At 38.2% G+C, this 23,710-nt stretch overlaps 1 protein-coding gene and 1 pseudogene across 2 annotated transcripts in view; one reads left to right on the forward strand and one right to left on the reverse strand.

The window, feature by feature from the left end:
• The window catches only part of GPCPD1 (glycerophosphocholine phosphodiesterase 1), a 65,970-nt gene extending 43,508 nt beyond the window's left edge, over nt 1-22,462 (forward strand). For both annotated transcript variants that reach the window (XM_077951259.1, XM_015149460.3), the window contains 8 exons: nt 42-119; nt 823-862; nt 2,485-2,546; nt 6,048-6,113; nt 7,501-7,637; nt 8,749-8,884; nt 9,440-9,600; nt 19,085-22,462. In XM_077951259.1, the coding sequence (XP_077807385.1) occupies nt 42-119; nt 823-862; nt 2,485-2,546; nt 6,048-6,113; nt 7,501-7,637; nt 8,749-8,884; nt 9,440-9,600; nt 19,085-19,274 (870 nt within the window). In that variant the 3' untranslated portion in view covers nt 19,275-22,462. The remainder of the gene's footprint in view (nt 1-41; nt 120-822; nt 863-2,484; nt 2,547-6,047; nt 6,114-7,500; nt 7,638-8,748; nt 8,885-9,439; nt 9,601-19,084) is intronic.
• On the reverse strand, nt 17,420-18,369 carry LOC107000448 (eukaryotic translation initiation factor 4E pseudogene; annotated as a pseudogene).
• Nucleotides 22,463-23,710: the final 1,248 nt, after the last annotated feature.

A 23,710-nucleotide genomic window follows, 5' to 3' on the forward strand; every position in this document is an offset into this window, starting at 1 on the left:
GCTCACTTTTCTCTTAATTTTCTTTCTTTTTTTTTTTTTAGAAATTTGATGCTGATCCAGTTGAATTATTTGAAATTCCAGTAAAAGAATTAACATTTGACCAACTCCAGTTGTTAAAGGTAGTAATAACAACATGAAATGTAAATTATCCCTTAGTTTAGGACTATTGTACTTGGTTGTATATGGTTATGTTTTCTTTGCACATGGGGATGACTGTTATGTTTAATGTGTAGAGTGTGTGCTTTGGTATTCTGTTCTGTTTGGGAGAAGGGTTCTGTATTGATCCAGGTATCTTCTCCAACCATTTCCATGGACCCCATTGGTTTTTGTATATGAAGGAACAAACTAGACGTAAGTTTTTGTAGGCCATAGTGGCTAGCCCGTTCATAATCTTTAGGTTGCTTCTGTTCTGCAGTAGCCCTTCTTCATATAATGGTCATTATTTTACAGTAGGCCTTTTATGCAATAGTTGGTAAATAAATGTTAATTTCCAATACATTTGAATATTTTGTATCATATCATTTTACATGGTTCCTCTTCCTATCCCTATTAGGAACCTAAATAAATGCATGATTCCCTCTTAACAGTTATCTAGTGAAGAATTTTTATATTCTTCCCTAATTGAGTATTTGATTATTATCTTAAATATATGTATGCACATATAAAAATATACAGTGGCTAGTGCTTATTCTTATTAAACTGATAGTTCTACATTTTATAGGCGTTTTTATCTTGCTAGTTTTTCAAGTTATAGTTCTGTTAACCATCTCTTCATAAGCTAAGGCTTCCTTTCCAATTTCATTTTGTTTGTGTGCTTTCTAGCTCACTCATGTGACTGCATTGAAATCTAAGGATCGGAAAGGTACGTACTAATATGGAAAAACTGTTTTCCTTTTGTAGTTAGCATTAATAGGATTTTTAAAATCCATTTTAGCACATACTTGGTCATTTTTATGAATGTAATACTGGGCCTTCTAAATGTAATTTTATAGTTCGGAAATTTGCATTTGTTTTCTACTAAATACGTATCATGTGTATAGTAACCATTGCATTGCTTTTCTTAGCTTGATGATCAAAGTATTAATACCTATCAATCTTTCCAAACATTCTTAACCATTACAAAGTGGAAAGTAAATCAGCTATAGAATCCAGCTTCAGGGTCAATTTGAACCAGCTCTGTCATTTATCTGTTATGACCGTGGGTAAGCTTTGTCCTGCCTACCACATCCCTTTATAATTTCACTTTGCTTTTCTACTCCCATAGAAATTAATGGCTGTGCCATTCATATGAGGCTTATTGTATCCATTTTAAATCCTTTATTTTCATATATGTCCCATCTTTTCAACTAGAATGTTAGCTCCTCAGGAGTAGGAAAATGTTTTTCTATTCCCAGAGACTGATGGTGCTGTACATATAGTAGGTGCACTATAGATATAGGTGTTTATCTGTCATTGTGATAACCATACAGTTTTAATATCTTTATAAAGATCGTGAAGTGCTTAAGACTAAAGATTATCCCCACCCAGAGCATAAATGTAACTGTATAGGCTCATAGGTATTTTATGACTTTTAGTAATAAAATGAATTCTACCTTTATTCCACTGTAAAATTTTACATGATTTTATCTTTGAATTTGTAATACAGTTTTGTGTGTGTATTTTTAAGAAAAACTTGATATTTTAATTTTTTCCACTTTTGGAAAATAATTTTTTTTAGTCTGTATTAATTGATAATGATAACTAAAGCACAATAGTAGCTATATATTCTCTTAATTTGTAATTTCTGAGCTGATTTTAGTATTTCAAATTTAGTCTTAGCAAAATCACACAACTCTTAATTCTCTGGAAAAATAGCAAAATCACAGCTTCTGACTACTTTTTAAAGAGCAGTACTTTAGTACAAATTTTATAAGAACGTAATCACTCTTGGGTCTACAGACTGTTGTCTTATTAATCATTGCAAACTGGTTTTCATGAAGGTTACTTATTTAGAAAATGGGTTTTTGATGGTTAATAAATACAAGAGCCTTTAAAAATACTTTATATAGGGGCCGGGCATGGTGGCTCACTCCTGTAATCCCAGCACTTTTGGAGGCCAAGTTGGGAGAATTGCTTGAGGCCAGGAGTTCAAGATTAGCCTGAGCAACGTAGACCTCATTTCTACAAAAAAAGTTAAAAATGAGCTGGATGTGGTAGTGCACGTCTGTGGGCATAGCTACTCGGGAGTCTGAGGCTGGAGGATCAATACTTGAGCCTGCCTGAGTTTGAGGCTGCATTGAGCGATGATCATGCCACTGTGTTCCAGCCTAGATGACAGAATGAGACCCTATCTCTATTTAAAAAAAGGGGGATCTCAGAGTTACTTATGTTCTCGCAATTCTCACACTCTTTCTTTCCCTCTTTTTTTGGCGCTAAGGATTTAAGAAAGCTCTTAGTGATATAGTGGTATTTTATTTACTGAGATTTTTTGTTTTAAAATTTCAGAATCTGTGGTCCAGGAGGAAAATTCCTTTTCAGAAAATCAGCCATTTCCTTCTCTTAAGATGGTAAGTTATTGAGGAAAACCAAGGCAAGGCTATCATTAACTTTGTTATGTATGAATAATTTACTTTTGTTTCTTAAAAGGATCCTTAAAAGACTGTGTTAAAAACAATGTTAATATGAACTTATCATCATTGGTGCCTTTAGAGAAGATACTTTTGTGTGTGTGTGTGTGTGTGTGTGTGTGTGTGTGTGTGTAAGAGAGAGAGAGAGAGACAGAGACAGAGGGAATCTCACTTTGTCATCCAGGCTGAGTGCAGTGGTGTGATCAGGGCTCACTGCAGCCTCCACTTCCTTGGCTCAAGTGATCCTCCCACCTCACTCAGTCTCTCAGGTAGCTGGGACGGCAGGTGTGCACCACCATGCCTGGCTAATTTTTTAATTTTTTTGTAGAGACGGTCTCACCTTGTTGACCAGGCTGGTCTCAAGGGGATTCAAACCCCTGGACTTATGCTGTCCCCCAGCCTCAGCCTCCCAAAGGGTTGAGAATACAGGCATGAGCCAACACACCTAGCCAACAAGATACATTCTTGTGTGGTATACTTGTGCTACTTTTGTTTCTTTCCCCAAGAGTAACTTCTACTCAAATAAATAAAAATTCCCATCTCAGTATGTTAATTTGGTAAGAGTAGCAAATCCATTTATTTCTGTTTATAAATGGAAAGGAGAGGGCACAGGTATGGGGTGAGAGAAAGATGATGGTGGGAGAGGCAGGTTTTTGTTTGTTTGTTTGTTTTTAACAATATTTTAAATTATTCCTTAGTTTTGGGAGAGAAGTGAGTTTCTTCAACCAAAGAAAATAAGTGCCCCTCTTACTTAAGATGATATTGAAATTTCAGAAATTCACTCTGAAAAAATAGATCTTCACACAAAAACTAGCATGAAGATTTAAAAACTAGATACAATTTAATACAGGAATATCCTTGACAGCATCAGGAAAGCCCACACAGATGCCAAAGAGATGCTGGCTCTGCTTTTGTTCTGTCGACTCCAGTTTCTAAATTCTGGTCTTTCTGTTCATGTCAGGTATAGTAGATTTCTTAGGCAAAAATAGGTAATTTTAGTTAACTATTATGTGGAAATTCTTATTTGGGGAGTGGAGCTTATTAGCTTAATGGTTTTTATCTAGTATATTAGCTACTTGCTAAAACTTGATTTAGAAAGGAAAGATTTAGAAATGATTTAGAAAGGAAAGACGTGACTACAGTGAATATTTTGTTAAAATATTTAGGTATGTGTTTCTTGAGGGGTTCATAAAACAATCTAAATCATTAAAATCTCAGTGGTTAAAGGTAAATTAAGTATTGATTATTCACTCTGCAAAAAGGACGCTAAAAGAGAGCCCCTACAATGAACATTATCCTGATGCATTTAAAACATCATTTTTAGCCGGGCATGGTGGCTCATTCCTGTAATCTCAGCACTTTGGGAGGCCAGGGCAGGCAGACAGTTTGAGCCCAGGAGGTTGAGGCTGCAGTGAGCTGTGATCGTGCCACTGCACTCCAGCCTGGGCAACAGGGAGAGATCCTGTCTCAAAAATAAATAAATAAAATATAATTTTTATGATTTTTAAAGTGTTTATGAAGCCCATCTAAGTAAGATCATTTCTTCTAATTTGATTTGCTAAAATCATTTGTTTTTTAGAAATTTCATGATTCCCTGAAAAAAAAAAATCTTAAATTGTAATACAGGTTTGACAACCTTTTAGTCAAATAAGTTAAAACACACACGCAAACTCATGTACTCACTTTGCCATCATAATTCAATCACAAAGAAATTTTGGCCAGGCATGGTGGCTTACGCCTGTAATCCCAGCACTTTAGGAGGCCGAGGCAGGTGGATCACGAGGTCAGGAGATCGAGATCATCCTGGCTAACATGTGAAACCCCGTCTCTACTAAAAATTCAAAAAATTAGCTGGGCATGGTGGCGGGCATCTGTAGTCCTAGCTACTCTGGAGGCTGAGGCAGGAGAATGGTGTGAACCCGGGTGGCGGAGCTTGCAGTGAGCTGAGATTGTGCCACTGCACTCCAGCCCAGACAACAGAGCGAGACTCTGTCTCAAAAAAAAAAATTTTAACACCAAAAATAATCTCATTATATAGACACTTTTCTGGCAAATTCGCTGTTGAGCAATCTCAACACTAATGTATTGTCTTAATCTTTCTGATTTTGCATTAGTCCAGCAAAAATATGACAGATGTGTTAAATAAGTCTTTTAGATACAGGAGAAAATAAAAAAAGTCCCACACAAAATTGAATATAAACTGTTTTAGATGCTGTACTTCACATGCAGCTGGTTAGAGTAGACCCACAGCTAGATGCCAGGTCACCAGACTCCCAGGCTATGTTCTTACCACTATGTTATTCTGTTTGTAGGCATTTATTTGCTGTTAAAAAATTAAATACCATATATGCTACACATGTTCTTTGATATCTAAAATTTTGAAGTATCTAAAATAATCTGCCGGGCACAGTGGCTCACACCTGTAATCCCAGCGCTTCAGGAGGCCAAGGCAGGTGGATCACCTGAGGTCAGGAGTTTCAGACTGGCCTAGTTAACATGGTGAAACCCATCTACTAAAATACAAAAAATTAGCCAGGTGTGGTGGCAGGCACCTGTAATCCCAGCTACTTGGGAGGCTGAGGCAGGAGAATTGCTTGAACCCCAGAGGTAGAGGTTGCAGTGAACTGAGATTGTGCCACTCTGCTCCATCCTGGGTGACAGAGTGAGACTATGCTTCAAAAATAGTAGTAATAATAATAAAACATAATCTCTGTCAAATTCATTTTGCCCTGAGCATATTTATGTATATGCCTGGCCTTCATGTTTGTTTAAGACTGAACAAGTCTGTTCTTTGGAGGTTACTAACCAAGTTTCATATTTTCAACATCATTTTCTAGTTACAACTGCCAAAATAATCTGATGGCAAGGTGTCTAGATAATTTAGTTTAGATACACTGATAGCATTTGTCATTTATATAAATTATAACTTTTTTGATTTATGAGCTTCAGCCTAATCTTTTCATTTGGGGATACATCTTTTCAGGGAGTTATGGTATTTGTTTAGCATCATCACCTTCAAAACAATCTAAAAATCATGGTTTTTCATAGATTTTAGGCAAGTGGATTGACATCCCCAAATGCAGTGTAGAATACATGACAAATGTCTTGAATTCATGATGTTGCCTATTGTGTTAGAGTTCACTTTGTATGTTCACTAGTAATGGCGGAAAGGATTTAAGGTTAAGAACCATCTTGGTGTTGGTCAGTTATCACAGACAGTGCCTGAGACCCCCGCTTTTGCTGCTTAATTTCTTTTGACCTTATTTAATGTAATCATCTAACAGGCTGTCGCTTTGAGTATGACAAAATATGTTTGTGCATTTTATTGCTACTAATGATAAATTCTTATTTTTAGTAATAATTCTATTTTTTTTTTTGTTTTCTTATTCTGCTGTCCATCTCACCAAAAACAAAATTTACCACCGACAAACAAAACTCTAGGTTTTAGAGTCTTTGCCAGAAGATGTAGGGTTTAACATTGAAATAAAATGGATCTGCCAACAAAGGGTAAGTAATTCTCTGTGCCGCACATTCTGTACTCTCTATGCCCTTTCTAAAAAATTCTTTCATTCCTGTCTTTGTATTTTAATGGAATAAGCTAAAATGAAATCTCATTGTGGCTTCCTCCATCAAGCACAATGCTTTTGGATCCTTTAAATAAAACATATCTTACATTCATGCTAGTATGTGAGTACTTCAGATTAATGATGATTATTGTAGAAATTTCAGTTTACATGTGTCTTGTGTGAACAATATGGTTTTGGGGAGATACTTATAAAGTGGACAGTCACATCTCTTGGATTTAGTTTTTACTTTCTTATTTCCCATCTAATAACATGTTTTAAATAATTTTCTAAGCAGTTTTCTGTTGTTAACAGTAGCTAGTAATAATTACTCAGAAAAAAAATTTTTTTGCAGTTGTGTTTTAAATCACTTCCAAATTTAGTCAATTTTTTGTTCAACAAATGTTTTTCAAAAAGCTGCTATGGGTCAGGCATTTTCCAAGTGCTTGGGACAAGCAGTGCACAAAAGAGAATAAGGCCTTGGCTTCCTGGGACTTATATTTCAGTTGTGGAAAACAATTAGCTAACTATTGAATATATCAGAGAGAATATGTGCAAATTGATGGGATGCATGTCAAGGGGCTTGGGGTAGGGTGTGGGGTGTTGAAAGTAGTTAATTCAGATGTCATGATTGGGCATTGAGCAATACCCTTGAATTTGTTTCAGTCAGAATAATCTGTAATTGCCCTCAAATCATGCTGTTTATGACAAGCTGGTCCTTATTAATGTAGTGAATGCTCGACTAAGGTTACCCTAATAATGTGATTTTTAGTTTTCTGAGCTTCCAGAATTATTTCAGTGACTAACACTTAAAACATTTAACATTTGAATGTCAATAGAGCTGGCTTGGTGTCTTGGCTATGTTTATTGAATTATTTTAATTAATTTTTGGTTACTTGATATGCCCAAGACCCAAAGAATGAGACTTTTAAACTGGTAATAATTAATAGGGACATTTTATTTATTTGTTAGCAGATGACGTGTCTTATAATTTATGGAAATAAAATCATAGCGAACTGCAATATTCTAGAGTTTTAGCTTTTATTTTAACTTTAATAATGCAAAAGTGTATTGATGATATAGTTAATAGTTACTTGCTTTTTGTATGAGAGTCTCTGTATCTGAATTATGACCTGTGTCATCACTAAATAGCTTTGTGATCTTGGGCCAGTCACTTAATCTTTTCAGGTTTCATCATCTGTAAAATAATAGTTGGACTAGATGCTGTCAGGGCTTCTTTCTATCATAGCTTGCCAGAATAAAAACAGAGTTTCTAGCACTGTGGTTTTAGGGTGTGCAGTGACTTTTATTTTGCTTTCTGTTTCACATAGGATGGAATGTGGGATGGTAACTTGTCAACATATTTTGACATGAATCTGTTTTTGGATATAATTTTAAAAACTGTTTTAGAAAATTCTGGGAAGAGGAGAATAGTGTTTTCTTCATTTGATGCAGATATTTGCACAATGTGAGTAATACCCAGTGTTTTTTCCTATACTCTTAGAATGTGTCTAGGACTTAAGGTACCAGTCTGGAGCTGGGGTAGTTGTCCAGCTTTCCCTCGATCTGTCCTCTCAAATCATGTCAGGTTGTGTGTCCTCATGTTGTTTTCTGACTGCTTGCTAGGGTGCCTACTACTCCTGTGAAGTCCACACCTCCTGGGTCCTAGAACCTTACACCCTTTTATTTTACAGGCAGGTCATATGCTTCTTACCATATTGTAAGCTCCCAAGGGATTTATCACTGACAATTTCTGAGAATATTTTAGCTCTTGTATAGAAAAAATTTAAATTTGTATTTATCTTTTATTTTTAAAAAAATTGTTTTTGAGATAGGATCTCACTCTGTCACCGAGGCTGCAGTGGTGCAACGATGACTCACTGCAGCCCTGACCTCTTGCGCGCAAGCAGTCTTCCTGCCTCGGCCTCTTGAGTAGCTGGACTGCATGTGCATGCCATTAAGACTGGCTAATTTTGTATTTTTTGTAGAAATGAGGTCTCTTCATGTTTCCCAGGCTAGTGTCAAACTCTTAGGCTCAAGTGACCTTCCTGCCTTGGCTTTCCAAAGTGTTTGGATTATAGGCATGAGCCATTGCACTGTTCCTGGCCTGAAAGGCAACACATGTTAATGGTGGTTTTATCTGAGTAATGGGACTATGCTCCTTTGTTTTCTTTCTTAAAAAAAAAATCTATTTATTTGAGACAGAATCTTGTTCTGTTGCCCAGGTTGGAGTGCAGTGGCATGATCTTGGCTCACTGCAACTTCTGCCTTCAGGGTTCAAGCGATCTTGTGCCCCAGCCTCCTCAGTAGCTGGGATTACAGGCCTGTGCATGATACTTGGCTAATTTTTGTATTTTTAGTAGAGACAGGGTTTCACCATGTCGTTCAGGCTGGTCTTGAACTCCTGACCGCAAGTGCTCTGCCCACCTTGGCCTCCCAAAGTGTTGGGATTACAGGTGTGAGCCACCGCGCCCAACCTCGTTTGTTTTCTTTTTACTTTTAGTGTTTTCTAAAATTTCAAAAAGGAATATTACAGTTACTCCCCATTGAAAGGTATTTTTTAAATTGTTTCTTTTCAGGGTTCGGCAAAAGCAGAACAAATATCCCATACTATTTTTAACTCAAGGAAAATCTGAGATTTATCCCGAACTCATGGACCTCAGATCTCGGACAACCCCCATTGCAATGAGCTTTGCACAGTTCGAAAATCTACTGGTAAGTTATATTTGAATTTTTATCTTTTTAATTTTCTATTTTTATTGTAGAGGAGTAGTAAAGATTTCATATTACTTTACACATCTAATGGTTAACGTTTTGACTGAACTGTAGCAAACAAGTGGCTCTACTTAAAAGCGAGGATATTAGATCTCAGAATGAAAAACAAATTAAGTGCAAAATTTGTTACAGGCATACATTACATTTTTTCGTTTAACTTTCTGAATAGATTTTATGAATAATCTAAAAATGGTTAGACCGTATGCCTTTTAAAAAATATTATTCCCATTTTACAGATGAATGTAAACTTGTTTTGATAGAGCATTCCATTAGTAAATTTTTTTGACTGCACATTCAATATGTATGTTTATAAATTATGTATATATTAATATATTGTGAATATATTTATATATGAAGTGTCCGTTAAAAAGAATAAGATAAAATAATTGAAAGAAAAAACATTTTCTTTTCCTGCCTACTGTACTTTGGAGTGTGAGCATTTAGCTTTGCAGTTAATGTTTCTTTTTCATGCACAACTAATTTTTCTTCTTCTAGGGGATAAATGCACATACTGAAGACTTGCTCAGAAACCCGTCCTATATTCAAGAGGCAAAAGCTAAGGGACTAGTCATATTCTGCTGGGGTGATGACACCAATGATCCTGAAAACAGAAGGAAATTGAAGGAACTTGGAGTTAATGGTCTAATTTATGATAGGTATTTGTTTTTCATGAACAATTTTCATGGAATTTAGAAGTATAGATTTCATCTTATGAAATTATAAATAAAATTGAACTTAGTTAAGTTAAAATTCTGCAGTTCAGCCTGAGGTTATCTTGACATTTGCTTGTGGGTGTTTTCAAAGTTTGAAGGATAGCTGAATCACTTGGGAAGCTTGTTAAGGATTCAGATGACTGGGCCCTAACTCAGATATATATGCTAAATCATCCTGGGGGTGAGGGTGGACTTCCAGCCCTTAGACCTCTTTTCTGTCTATACCAACTTTTTCAGTGCTGTCATCCAATTCTGTGGCTTTTCGTAACTTTATATGTTCCCAAACTTATGTACCTCCAACTCAGACCATTCCCTAGACCTCTGTAGACTTTTATATCCAGGTATTGACACCTGTTCCTCTTACAGTCTTCCTGATTTCAGTATAAGTGACAATTCAGACCACATTCTTAGTCTTCCATGACTCTCTTCTTTATTTCATACCCCAAATCCAGTCAGATAGAAAATCTTTTTGTTCTGTCATCAAAATATATCCTGAATCGTCTACTCACCAAGTTAACTGTTGTCACTCAACTAAAGCAGCTCATCTTTGGTGTGGATTGTTGAGGTAGTCTGCCCCCTGGTGACTGCCTCTTCCCTTAAGGGTCAGGCTGTTTGTTCTTAGTACAGCAGCCAGAGGGAAGCTTTTAAGACCTATATCTGATCATGTTGCTACTTAAAAGTCTCCCACGGTTTTCTGTGTCACCTAAAGGAAAAGCTGAAGTCTGAGGGCCTTATACGAGCCAATCTGCCACCCCACCACCTTCGAACCCTCTTTCCCTCTCTGACCTTCCACAAAATTCCCCCATCTGCTGTTTTCCCATTCTTCGGAGAAAGACTTCCGTAACAATTTAAATGTCACCTCAGTGAGGACTTTCTTGAATCACCGATTTCAAATAACAGCCTCTATTCACAGTGCACTTCCTGACTTGTCTCCATATCATTTATCATCATCTGACACACCACATATGCTGTGTTATATTTTACTTGTTTTTTCTCCCTAGCCCCTTTCCTCCATCCTCCTTGGCACTAATGCACACATGCAAATGAGAATATAGGCTCCATGAGGAGGACAAGGCTGTTTGCCTGATTTGTTCATTGCTATTGAGGTTAGAACAATGTGGGGCACCCAGTAGGGATTCAAATAATTTATTGAACAAATCCTTTTTTTTTCCATCAGCTTCCTTGGCAGCCACTCATCTGAGAGACAAAAAGGTTTCTTTAGTATAAAGACATGTGGGGTCAGAAGGGATGTCATTTACTCAGCTGAGGGATTAGCAGACTTGCTCATACAGGTGTACCTCAGCGATAGTGAAGGCTGGGATCCAGACCACCACAGCAAAGCAAGTCCCAAATCTTTTGGTTTCCCAGTGCATATAAATGTTATGTTTAGGCCAGGCGCCGTGGCTCACGCCTATAATCCCAGCACTTTGGGAGGCTGAGGTGGGCAGATCACGAGGTCAGGATTTTGAGACCAGCCTGACCAACATGGTGAAACCCTGTCTCTACTAAAAACACAAAAATTAGCCAGGTATGGTGGTGGTGTACGCCTGTAATCCCAGCTACTCAGGGGGCTGAGGCAGGAGGAAGGAGAATCGCTTGAACCCAGGAGGCAGAGGTTGCAGTGAGCCGAGATGGTGCCACTGCACTCCAGTCTGGGTGACAGAGTGAGACTCTTTCTAAACAAAAGTTATGTTTATACTACATTGTAGTTTACCAAGTGTACAGTAGCGTTGTGTCTGAGAAAACACAGTATGTATCTTAATTTTAAAATATGTTATTACTAAGAAATGCTGACAGTCTGCCTTCAGCAAATCATAATCGTGTTGCTGCTGGGGGGGTCTTGCCTTGAGGTCGATGGCTGCTGACTGATTAGGGTGGTGGTTGCTGAAGGTTGAGGTGGCTGTGGCAATTTCTTAAAATAAGACAGAAATGAAGTTTGCTGCACCAATGGACTCTTTCTTTTACACAGTATTTCTCTGTTGCACGTGATGGTGTTTAAGAGCATTTTTCACCCACAATAAAACATCTTTTTTGTTTGTTTGTTTTTGCTTTTTTGAGACAGAGTCTCACTCTGTCATCCCGGCTGGAGTGCAGTGGCATGATCTCAGCTCACTGCAACCCCCACCTCCCGGGTTGAAGCAATTCTTCTGCCTCAGCCTCCCTGGTAGTTGGGATTACAGGCACACGTCTGCCACCATGCCCGGCTAATTTTTGTATTTTTACTAGAGACGGGGTTTCACCATGTTGGCCAGGCTGATCTTGAACTCCTGATCCCCAGTGATCCACCCACCTTGGACTCCCAAAGTGCTGAAATTACAGGCGTGAGCCACCGTGCCCTGCCAAAACGTTTTTATTTGTTTTTATTTTATTATTATTATTATTTTTTCGAGATGGAGTCTTGCTCTGTCACCCAGGCTGCAGTGCAATGGCACAGTCTCGGCTCACTGCAAGCTCCGCCTCCCAGGTTCAAGTGATTCTCCTTCCTCAGCCTCCCGAGTAGCTGGGACTCCAGGCATGCACAACCACATGCAGCTAATTTTTGTATTTTTGGTAGAGACAGGTTTCACCATATTGGCCAGGCTATTCTCGAATTGCTGACCTCAGGTGATCTGCCTGCCTTTACCTCCTAAAGTGCTGGGATTACAGGTGGCCACCACTCCCGGCCCCACAGTAGTACATCTTTAAATTGGAGTCCATCTTCTCAAACCCTGCTGCTGCTTTATTAACTGAGTTTATGTAATATTCTAAATATCTTGTCATTGAAACAATGTTCAGAGCATCTTTGTTGGGAGTGGATTTATCTCAGAAAACGATTTTCTTTCCTCATCCATAAGAAGCAACTCCTCGTCTGTTAAAGTTTTATCATGAAATTGTAGCAATTCAGTCGGATCTTTAGGTTCCATTTCTATTTCTAGGTCTCTTTCTATTTCCACCACATCTGCCATGACTTCCTCCACTGAAGTCTTGAAACCCTTTGTCATGTATGAGGATTGGCATCAGCTTCTACCAAATGCCTGTTAATGTTGATATTTTGATCTTGCCCCATGAATCAGAAATGTTCTTAATGGTATCTGGAATGATGAAAAGTTTTCAGTTTACCTTGCCAAGATCCTTCAGAAGAATCACTGTCTGTGGCAGCTACAGTCTTTAAAATGTATTTCTAAGGTAATGATACTTGAAAGTCAAAGTGACTCCTTGATCCATGGGCTGCAGAATGGATTTTGTGTTAACAGGTATGAAAACAACAATCTTTGTTAGAGATCTTGGGTGACCAGGTGCATTGTCAATGAACAGTAATATTTTGAAAAGTATCTTTTTTCTTCCTGAGCTGTAGGTCTCAACCATGGGCTTAAAATATTCAGTAAACCATGCTGTGTACAGATGTGTTGTTATCCAGACTTTGTTGCATTTCTGGAGCACAGACAGAGTAGATTTAGCGTAATTCTGAAGGGCCCTACAATTTTCAGTGTTATTTAACTGTTGGGTTCCAACTTTTTTCTGCAATTTCTTTACCTCTCTCAGCCTTGATAGAACTGAAGAGAGTTAAGCCCTTTGAATTAGGTTTGGCTTAAGGGAATGTTTTGGCTGGTTTGATCTTCTGTCCAGGCCATTAAAACTTTCTCCTCATCAGCAGTAAGGCTGCTTTGCTTGCTTTTCATTGTTGTGTTCACTGTAGTAGCACTTTCAATTTCCTTCAAGGACTTTTCCTTTGTATTCATAACTTGGTTAACAGTTTGGTGCAAGAGGCCCAGCTTTCAGCCTATCTTAGTTTTTAACATGCCTTCCTCACTAATCTTAATCATTTCTAGTTTTTGATTTAAATGGAAAGATTTAAGACTCTTCCTTTCACCTGAACTCTTAGATGCCATTGTAAGGTTAATTGGCCTGATTTCAATATGGATGTGTCTCTGGGCATAGGGAGGCCAGAGGAGAGGCAGAAAGATAGGGGAGAGGCTGGTCATTGGAGCAGTCAGAACACACTGATTTATGGGTACGATTCGTGGCACCTCGAAACAGTCACAATAGTGTCATTGAAGATTACTAATCACAGATCACCATATCAGATAGAATCATAATGAGGAACTTTGAAATATTGTGGGAATTGTCAAAATGTGACACAGACATGAAGTGAGCACATGCTGTTGGGAAAATGGCACCAACAGATTTGCTGAGTGCAGGGTGGTCACAAAGCTTCAATCCGTAAGAAACACAGTATCTGAAAAGCGCATGTGGGGCACGGTGGTTCATGCCTGTAATCCCAGCACTTTGGGAGGAGACCCCATCTCATATAAAATAAAATTAAATTATAAGAAATTTAAAAAGAAAAAAGACGAAGTGCAGTAAAATGAAGATTGCCTGTGCTTGAGAAGTGTTACACAAAGAGTAAGTGATAAAATCTTACTAGGCCTACTCTAAACAATACTTTCCTTGGATTTGGTTCATATTACTCTTCTTCCCATAAAGTTGAATTCCTTTCTTAATAAAGCTTGTTTTCCTTCCAGTATTTTGTCTCAATTAGTTTGGTTTTAAAATTGTAGTCCCAGTAAATCCTACCTACCTGCCTTTTAAACTATTTGGTTAATTTTGCATGAAATAGCATGTGTGACTCATAGTGCTCTTCAACGTTTCCAGCTAATTTAATTAAAATTTTAAATTAATAATTTGGAACAAGTACTGGCTTTAGCAAATTTTTGAATGTATATGGTTATATGTGTATTTTTGTTACAAGGAATGATTACAAATATTTTCTGGCAAGGAAGTGTATTATGAGGTTATACCATTTATGGTTTTGTAGAGTATACAAATTTCAGGCAGATCCTTCATCTTAGGGGCTTTACTTGGTTGAAATCAAATGTTGACATGTAATGGAGAAGAGGATGATATATGATATAACAAGTGCTCCAGAAAGTTCTTCCTGGCTTGGAGCTTTAAAGAAGAAGAATTGAGTTGGAATTTGGGGAGTGGTTATGTTTACTTTGACAACATTTGTATTCTAGGCAGAGGCAAGAGTGTAAATCAAGGCACGACTCTGTTGAGGGTTTCAGGGAGGTGGCCAGGCACTGGATTCCTAATAGGGTCTGAGGAGGGGTAAGGTGGGTTGTGTTGAGTTGGTTTTTACCCTCAAAAAGTTTTTTTTTTTTTAATTCAAAAAAGTATGTGTATATAGTTTTAAAATTCAAATAGTTTGATAAGTCTTATAATAAAAAAAAAATTTCTTGTACCTATTTCTTCCATTGTCTCTGGCCGAGACCCTGTCCCCTCGTATCTTTATTATCTGGCTTTTCTGGCATTTACCTCTATTTCTAAATAATCTGCTTATGCTATTTTTTCCATTATCAAATTTAGACGTCATATAGAAGGTTTTGAATGATTAGTGACTTGGAGCCTTTGAGGCATTTTGGATTGGAGAGAGGTGTGGTGAGAGTATGTGAGTGTGTATTTTCAGTTGTCAAACACTAAACTGCTACATATCATTTTCTGGTATTTTGTTTGGGAAATTTGCACTTATGATGATGAGTAAGAGGCCGTTCTTTTCATTTTTTTGAGACAGTGTCTTGCTCTGTCACCCAGGTTGGAGTGCAGTGGCACTATCTTGGCTAACTGCAACCTGAGTTCAAGTGATTCTCCTGCCCCAGCTGTAGTTTTATATAGTTTCAAGCTTTAATTATACTTTATAAAACTTGTAATTATGTTTTTAAAGTTAACCTATATTGTTGCATGTAGCTATACCTTACTTGCTTTTCATGGTCGTATTAATATTCCATTGTTGTCTTTACCACAACTTATACTGTCTTTTAGGAACATTTAGGTTGCTGCCAAGTAATTGCTATTTTATAGTGTTGCTGTGAACATTATTGATAGTACAGTGACTTTTAAACCTTTTTGCACCCAACCTATTTTATGTGGCAACCCAGTACACAGATAAGGTATATTTACGAGTATGTACCTGAAACAATTCCAAGTATCCTTTAGATACTTCCTGTTCATGCATGTACCTCTTTATATGTGTGCACTTAAATGCCAGTCTTAACTTTCTGAACTGATTGTGTGACCTGCTAGGTCTCTAGCTCAGCACATCTGCCTGTGGGTCAGGCATTGGAAGTATAGCAGGAGTGGGCTATCCTGTATTTCCTGGTTCTTCACTCATTGTAGCCTGTTACCAGTTCTCAGGAGTAGGCCAAAGCATTTTAATCCTACAGGTAACGTGGAAACTTAATCAGCACACGGTTAGACCATATTTAGGTAATATGCCAGTTCAGGCTCATGAGGGCACTCTGTTCTTAGGTTAACATAGCTGCTAGAGTGACAGTGTCTCTCTCGGAGTAATAGCCCTCAACACATCTGCCTGTCCACTGGGCTGCTCCAGTAGGTTGATTGTGCACAGCTGTCATCCTGAGCGCTGCCATTCTCTGTGTTAGATCTCCCGTTTCCTGTAGCTCATATCTTTTTCTCTCTTGGTTCAATGAGTTTTACGGAACATGTCTTTCAGCATCTTAAGAAAGGTGGACACAGGAGGTAAATGTTTTTGAGGTCTTATGTGTCCAGAAATGTCGTGGCTGTGTATAGAACTCTGTGTTAGAAATACTTTAGAATTTTAGAAACATTCTCCATCATCTTACCATTCCAGTGTTGCTGTTGAGTGTGAAGCCATCTTGATTATGTTCTCACATGTAATCTGTGTTTCCTGTTTAGAAGCTTTGAGGGTCTTCCTTTTATTACCAGTGTTCTGAAATTCTATAGAGATGCGTTTTCTTGTGGGTCTGGTTTTGCCCACTTTGCTGGACACTTGGTAACCCTTTTAGTCTGTCAATACATGTTCTTAAACATGGGAAAATTTTTTCAAAAATATTTCTTTTGATTCTTGTCCCCTTCAATTTTCTGGATTTTTTTTTTTTTTTTTTCCTTTATAGAAGTCTTTTTGTTTGAATCAAATAGCTCTTGGACCAGATTTTTCATTTTTGTCTTTTTTTTTTTTTTTTTTTTTGCTTCATTTGAAAGATTTTCTCAGTCTTACTTTCTACTCATTCTGTTGAGCTTTTCTGTTTTTTGTTTGTTTTGTTTTGTTTTGTTGTTTTGAGACAGTCTCTATCATTCAGGCTGGGGTGCAGTGATGCGATCTGAGCTCACTGCAACCTCTGTCTCCTGGGTTCAAGCAAATTCTCATGCCTCAGCCTCCCGAGTAGCTGGGCCTACAGGCGCACACCGCCATGCCTGGCTAATTTTTCGTATTTTAGTAGAGACAGGGTTTCGCCATGTTGCCCAGGCTAGTCTTGAACTCTTGAGCTCAGGCAATTTTCCTGCCTTGTCCTCCCAAAGTGCTGGGATTACCGGAGTGAGCCACCCTCTCTGGCCTCTGTTGAGTTTTTCATGTCTACTATTGTGTGTTTAATTTCCAATGACTGTCTTTTTTTCTCTGAATGTAGTTTTTTCCGTATGTTTAGCATCCTATTCTCATTTAATGAACATGCTATTTCCCTGAAGTCATTAAGGATTTTTTTTTTTTTTTTTGAGACGGGGTCTCTCGCTCTGCTGCCCAGGTTGGAGTGCAGTGGCACAATCTCAGCTCACTGCTCCCTTGACTTCCTGAGTTCTAGTCCTCCCACCTCAGTGAATGAGACTTCTCTTACATCTTAGCAACATTTGGATGGAAATCACGTTTAAATCCAGTCCACTCTAGTAGTTTTTGAAGAGGCTTTGATTCAGCTCCAAAATCTCGATTGCTTGACTTGGTCTCTTATGAGAATACTCAGAAGGTGTCTTCTTAAACAACAAACCTATTTTTAGTGGCAGAACTGTTTTAGTAGCTATGTCTGGGTGGGACTGATAACCAGTCACTATGTTTGGAGGAAGTCCTAACCTTTCCTTGTATACCCTCCCAAATGTGTAAGGGCTTCTCTGTTTTCACATTCAGTAGTCCATACTGCTGTCTTATCACCTTTAGCTCTAACATTAACAACAGCTTTACATACATCATCACTCTAGTCATTAAAAGATTCTCCAATAAGGCCCAGTAGAGTCTCTAGCCAAAAGTGATCGAGGTCCCTTTGTCTCTGCTGTTTGTTCAATGTAAATTAGCCATCATCCACTCCGTTTGTTTTTCTTATCTTCCCACATAGGCTCAATACCATCCTTAAAAAGTGAGTAGTCACAGACAGGCATTAAATTACTAGACAACTAGATATGGTTGTATAGAGCCCGAAAGTCTTCAACAAGATCAAACTTAGAGATCAGCGGCAGGTGTGCTTGCCAAGTTTTGCTTTTATCATTTTTAAAAAAACCAGAGTGCCCGTCTGTTCTGTAGAGGATGTTTGATGCAGTGTTCTGGGTTAGCAACCTCCTGATTAGATTCTGTTTTCTCCTCTTCCACGGGGGGATTAGGAGTAGGGGTGGTTTCTGGTTTGACAGTCGCCGTCTTAGATCGATCTGCTCCTGCTTTTAACTCCGCTCTTCGTGTTTCCTACCACTGGCCTGTGAGCCAGCCTTTTCAGTTATCTCACTGACAAACTTTTAGTTCTTATTTATCCATCTGTTTTCCAACTTTCAAAATGTTGTAGCTTTGTCTCTTGGATTTTTCTCATACTTAAGTATTTTATTAAAAAGAATCTCTTTGTTTTATTTTCAGTGGAATGTAGGGAGAGAGCGAAGTTAGATGCTTCTGTTCTGTCTCGATACCTTGATGCAGAGGTCATTTTTCATTCTCCCTAGGGTCATTTTTCATTCTCTTAGATATGTCTTTAATTAGTAGAAACTCTGTTCTAAAACAGTCAGATATTTAATAGAGTCATATTTTTTATCATGTTTAAATAATTCTTTCCTACTGTGATGTCATAAAGATTCTCTGATACTACATAGTTGCCTGGCTTACATAGTGACCTGGCTGTCACATTCAGGCACAGGAGGCCATCCTTTCTCTGCGGATGGGCAGTGCCAGTGTCAGATCACTGGAGGCTCTTTCAGAGTTCTCCACTCTGGATGCATCTGGCGTTACGGAGCAGCTTTAGAGCAGTTCCCACGCTGGTGAGCAGTCTTCTTATCTTGATCTTTAGTGACTTTGAAGTCAGAACAGTCAGTTTTTTTTAGATTTCCATTTGTTTAAAAACAAAAAAAGCGAGTTGGAGGGCAAATACTTTAAGCTAGATCACAAGTAAACTAGACGTTTCATTTTCTGATTCAGTTGCTTTATGTTGAGCTCCATTGCATCCGGGATACAAAAGGGCAGTGCTGCTATTCTGGATTATTGGAAAGACTGGGAAGAAGAGAAATTTAAAAAAATAGAATGGATACTTTCATCTTTAAGACAAAACAAAAACTCTGATGTGGATGTTCCAGGCATTCTGTAAATCTTATGAAAAGGTTGAGTCAGGCAGGTCTTAGGTAAACCATAAAATTACAGTATTTTATGTATTTTGTATTTGTTTCATCATAGGATATATGATTGGATGCCTGAACAACCAAATATATTCCAAGTGGAGCAATTGGAACGCCTGAAGCAAGAATTGCCAGAGCTTAAGAGCTGTTTGTGTCCCACTGTTAGCCGCTTTGTCCCCTCATCTTTGTGTGGGGATCCTGATATCCACGTGGATGCCAACGGCATTGATAACGTGGAGAATGCTTAGTTTTTATTGCACAGAGGTCATTTTGGGGGCATGCACCGCTGTTCTGGGTATTCATTTTTCATCATTGAGCATTGTTGATCTATGCCTTTTGGGCTTCTCAGTTCAATGAAGCAATAATGAAGTATTTAACTCTTTCACTACAGTTCTTGCAAGTATGCTCTTTAAATTACTTGGCCAGGTATAATTGCCAGTCAGTCTCTTTATAGTGAGAAAATTTATTGGTTGGTAACATAAATATTTTAAACTAAATATATAAATCTATAATGTTAAGCAAATGTTCATTAAAAGCGTAGCACTTTGAAATTATATAAATAGCTCATATTTACACTTACAGCTTTTCATTTGATCAGGTCTGAAATCTTTAGCACTTAAGGAAAATGACTATGCATAATTATACCTGACCATGGAAAAAATAAGTACCTCAAATGCATGCATTTGCACTGGTGATTCCAACTGCACAAATTTTTGTGCCATCTTGTATATAGGTATTTTTTACATGGGTTGACATGCACACAACACCATTTTCATTCAGTATGAACCTTGAGGCTGTTGCCATTTTTCCACTTAACCAAACCAGCCTGAAGTTAAACCTTGAAACTTGTTTCATAAATCTTTCAAAAGTTGTTTTACATCAATGTTAAAATTTCAAAATGCTGCAGGGTAATTTAATGTATAAAATATTAGTAAGTTAAAGTATGTATTGCATACTTAGTAGAATAGATCACAACATACAAATTCAATTCAGTGCATGCTTTAGGTGTTAAGCATGAGATTGTACATGTTTACTGTTAGGTCCTTGCATCTGTGGTGCTAGGTGAGTATGAGAAGATGTCAAGGACTGGACGTATTTTGTTGCCTAAAAAAAAAAAAAGGCTGTAATTTTGTGTGTCTGTCACTACCTATTACACACTGTTGCTTTGTGGGTTTGTTTTGTATATGTGTGTGTTGTACAGTAGTTAAATTTCAATGCAGAAAAATAAATGTCCTGAATTCTCATATTAGTATTCTTTATTGTATATCATGCATGTAATTTATTTAGAAATGTAGAAGGTCTTACTAAATGTATATGCATGTGTTTCAGATTATACTAGGATTTCTTGGATTAGAAGCAGGTTGTGTTAACTGTAACTTAAAGAATGAATGTTAAATAAAATGATACAGATTTATTTTCTTCATTACAAAATGAAATTTCAAGAAGGTGTTACTTTTGTAGAATGGTTTTATAATATGACAAGAAATTTTAATATAGTGTCTACCCCAAAGGGATGGCTTATTTGCATCTACCTTTTACTGCATGTTTTTCATGAGGCAGTTTATTCATATATTGACATATTTTGGTAGTAGCTGAGAACCTAAGACTTGAAATTACACATTGTGTATTATTTTTTAAGCTAAGCAATGCAATTTTGGTCAGATCTTATTTGTGTGAAGATAGGCTCTGAAATCCTATGGTATTGCATTTGTAACATTGATATTAATGGAAAATAGTTTAGGAAATGGAGTCTTCTGCAAGGGTTCTCTATACCTTTCCCACATTGTATGAGATTTTCCAACATTTTGGTGTGGATTGGGCACTTTTGGAAAACTCCTGAAAAAGAATTAGTTTCCTTCATCTGCAGACCTTTGTCCAATACGGTTACCATTTCTTTATGGTAACTCGATTAGCCGTATGTGTTTGTTTCTAGTCCTGCTCCTTTGCTCCTCTCCTTTGCCTTCCCAATGCTGGCTCCATTTTGAAGACTCGAGGACAGAGGGGAAGCAGGTCATAAAGAGAAAAAGGAGACAGAAGAAAGGATGAAGGAAGGAGGTCATGGGGAGTGTGGCTTCTGAGCAGTTTAGTTGCTGGGGAGAGCGGACAGTCACTGTCTACAATACAGACAGAACCTTCCTGCTCACTTTCTGTCCTATCTGTTCCTGACCTTATGAACCAGTGTTAGCTGATGATTAAAACATGACAAGCAATGGCTCCTTATTTTCACAGGACTAAGTCTGGGCCTTCATATCACTAGCTGTTGCCTTTTGCACCCTGCTTCAGCCACACTGTCCCTGTCACTGGCCCTGGACTTCCTCTCTGTGCCCGTGTGTCCGCTGCCTGGGAGCCCTCTCCTCCCGTAGTCACTTTCTCTCTGCCAAACTCATTTCTTCTTGTGCCCAAGATGTCTGTCCTGAGCCCTCGTGGAAACTCCGGAAAGGATGAATCCATCTTTGTGCTCCATGGCTCGTACCTTGATCAGGCTGTGCATCACAGTCATTCTGGGCAGGCAGAGTTGATCTTTGCTCATCTGCCAGGTTGCGGGCTCTTCAAGGGCAGGGACCTTGTCATAGTCATTTTTATTTTCACAGTGCTTGGAACATGGTGGAAAATGAATGTTGGAATTATTGGAGTAATATAATTTGTATCAAATGTCCTTTTGAATTAAGAGATTTAGTTATGTTTACTAAGAATGTAAACTTTGAATTGGTTTACATTTTGACAGGATGGTTTATTGATGTGAATTTTGAAATGTAGAGGTATAATGTTAAATTATTTTATACTTTATGGAAATCAAGTGAAATGTTTGATAAAATGCCGCCATTGTCCTCTGGTATTTTCTACTCTCTGGAATTATGTACTGTAAATGATCGGATGTAAATGTGAGGCACGCCGCTCACCCCTGTGTGGGAAGTGTGGTGGTACTTCCTGCCACCCACCCACCTCTCTGCCATTACTCCTTGTGACACTTGTCTGTCATCTCCCCTCCAAACTCCAAGCTTACAGCTACCTCAGTACTGCTTTCCTTGTCTGAAACACCTCCTTTGCCTTCCTTCAGTGTCCCGCTCAGGTGCCACCTACTCCATAAAGCTCATCTCAGCTTTTGATCTGAATCACCATGGAAACATGCAGACAGCCTCTCAGTCTTAACTATTTAATGTTGTAGCTGGGAAAAAACCCAGAGAGGTTCACTGATGTACTGGGTTGGGACTAGGATGTGGGTTTTGTGACTCTGAATCCCATGTTCTCAAACTACGCTGCCTTCCAAAGTCTGGCATTTGTTAGCTCATGCTTCCTTGTAGTCCAGCTTCTTATGTGCCTGTTATATTCTCCAGTAAGATTGTAAGCCCCTTAAGGGCAGGGACGTCTTTGCATCTCCAGCACTGCTATAGTGTTCTTAGTTATGAACTAGATAAATAAATGGTGGTGGCAACAATCCTAGTTTCCTAACTCAGATTGTTTCACGATAAACATACAGTTTTGTATGGCATGCTTGGCCATAATGTCTGGAGTATGTGTGCGCTCACATGTGCGTGTGTGTGTTTGCATGTGTTTGTATGTTTACACATGGAGTTCTCTGTCCTGGTTACTTGGAGTCATGTATTTGATGGATTATGCTAAAACCAATTTTTTGCTCCATGCAGACTGAGGAGAAATACAGGGATAGTTATTCCATTTAAGTGGAAGAATAAGGTACAGTTTTTCCCCCAGGCCTGGTTGCCTCTTCCTGGGACAGCATACCTAAATCCTGCAGTTGGTGGACTGGTAGTGAAAAAGGCGCTGCCTTGGATAGGAATTGTGTGGCCTGGGGGCAGATCGCCTCATTAGTCCTGGTGGACACTCATTGCCATTTCTGCCTATGCTCACTCTATACCTCTGACCAAATTCTGCCTTTCACATTATTACTGGCTTGGTACTCTAGGTTGATAATGGAGTCCTGTTAATTTAGATTTGGATGCAATTGATTTATTCCTTTGCATTTTAGTTTTGGATTATGTATTTTTGGGGTAGAAAGCAAAGTATTTGTATTAGAAATACTGCATGATTTTGGCATTCATGATTGGAAACTCATTCCAATATGACCTCTTAGTGGGCTTGTACAATTTGAGAAGTAGGTTTGAGGTTTTTAAAATGCAAGAGACCATATGATGAAGACTACCATATAAATGTGTGTGGAGATGAGGAGGGGAGATGATGGGCTGGAACAGTTGGAGACTTCATAGAGCTCTCAAGCTCTTACAGATAGAGGTACAGGTCAAGGGAGTTGTGAAACCAGTTTGGGTCGCAGTCTACATAAAGTCAGAGGCCGGGGTCATACGTGTGGTGTGTTCAGGGGGAATGAAGGAGCCATTTGGACAATGGAGAATGTATTATGAATGCCAGAGAGAAGCTTAGCATCGTATAGGAGATCAAAGTTAAATGATTTTTAAGAAGGGAAATGACACGAAAGGCAAGTGTTCAAAAGTAATGAGGAAAGTAATAATAGTATAGGAATAATAAGAGGAATACTAGAGTTTATTTAGTCCTCTACTAAATTTACCTAAACATGAAAACAGAAATGTGGATAGGATGGGTGAACTTCTGAAGCTTACTTGCAAAGCCAAACTATTTGATTTAACAGGAAGAAAGCAATAAAAGCTCAGCAAAAGTTCAGTGGCATCCCACGGTTTTAAATGTATCTCTC

Source organism: Macaca mulatta, chromosome 10, assembly GCF_049350105.2.
Source record: "Macaca mulatta isolate MMU2019108-1 chromosome 10, T2T-MMU8v2.0, whole genome shotgun sequence".
NCBI lineage: Eukaryota > Metazoa > Chordata > Mammalia > Primates > Cercopithecidae > Macaca > Macaca mulatta.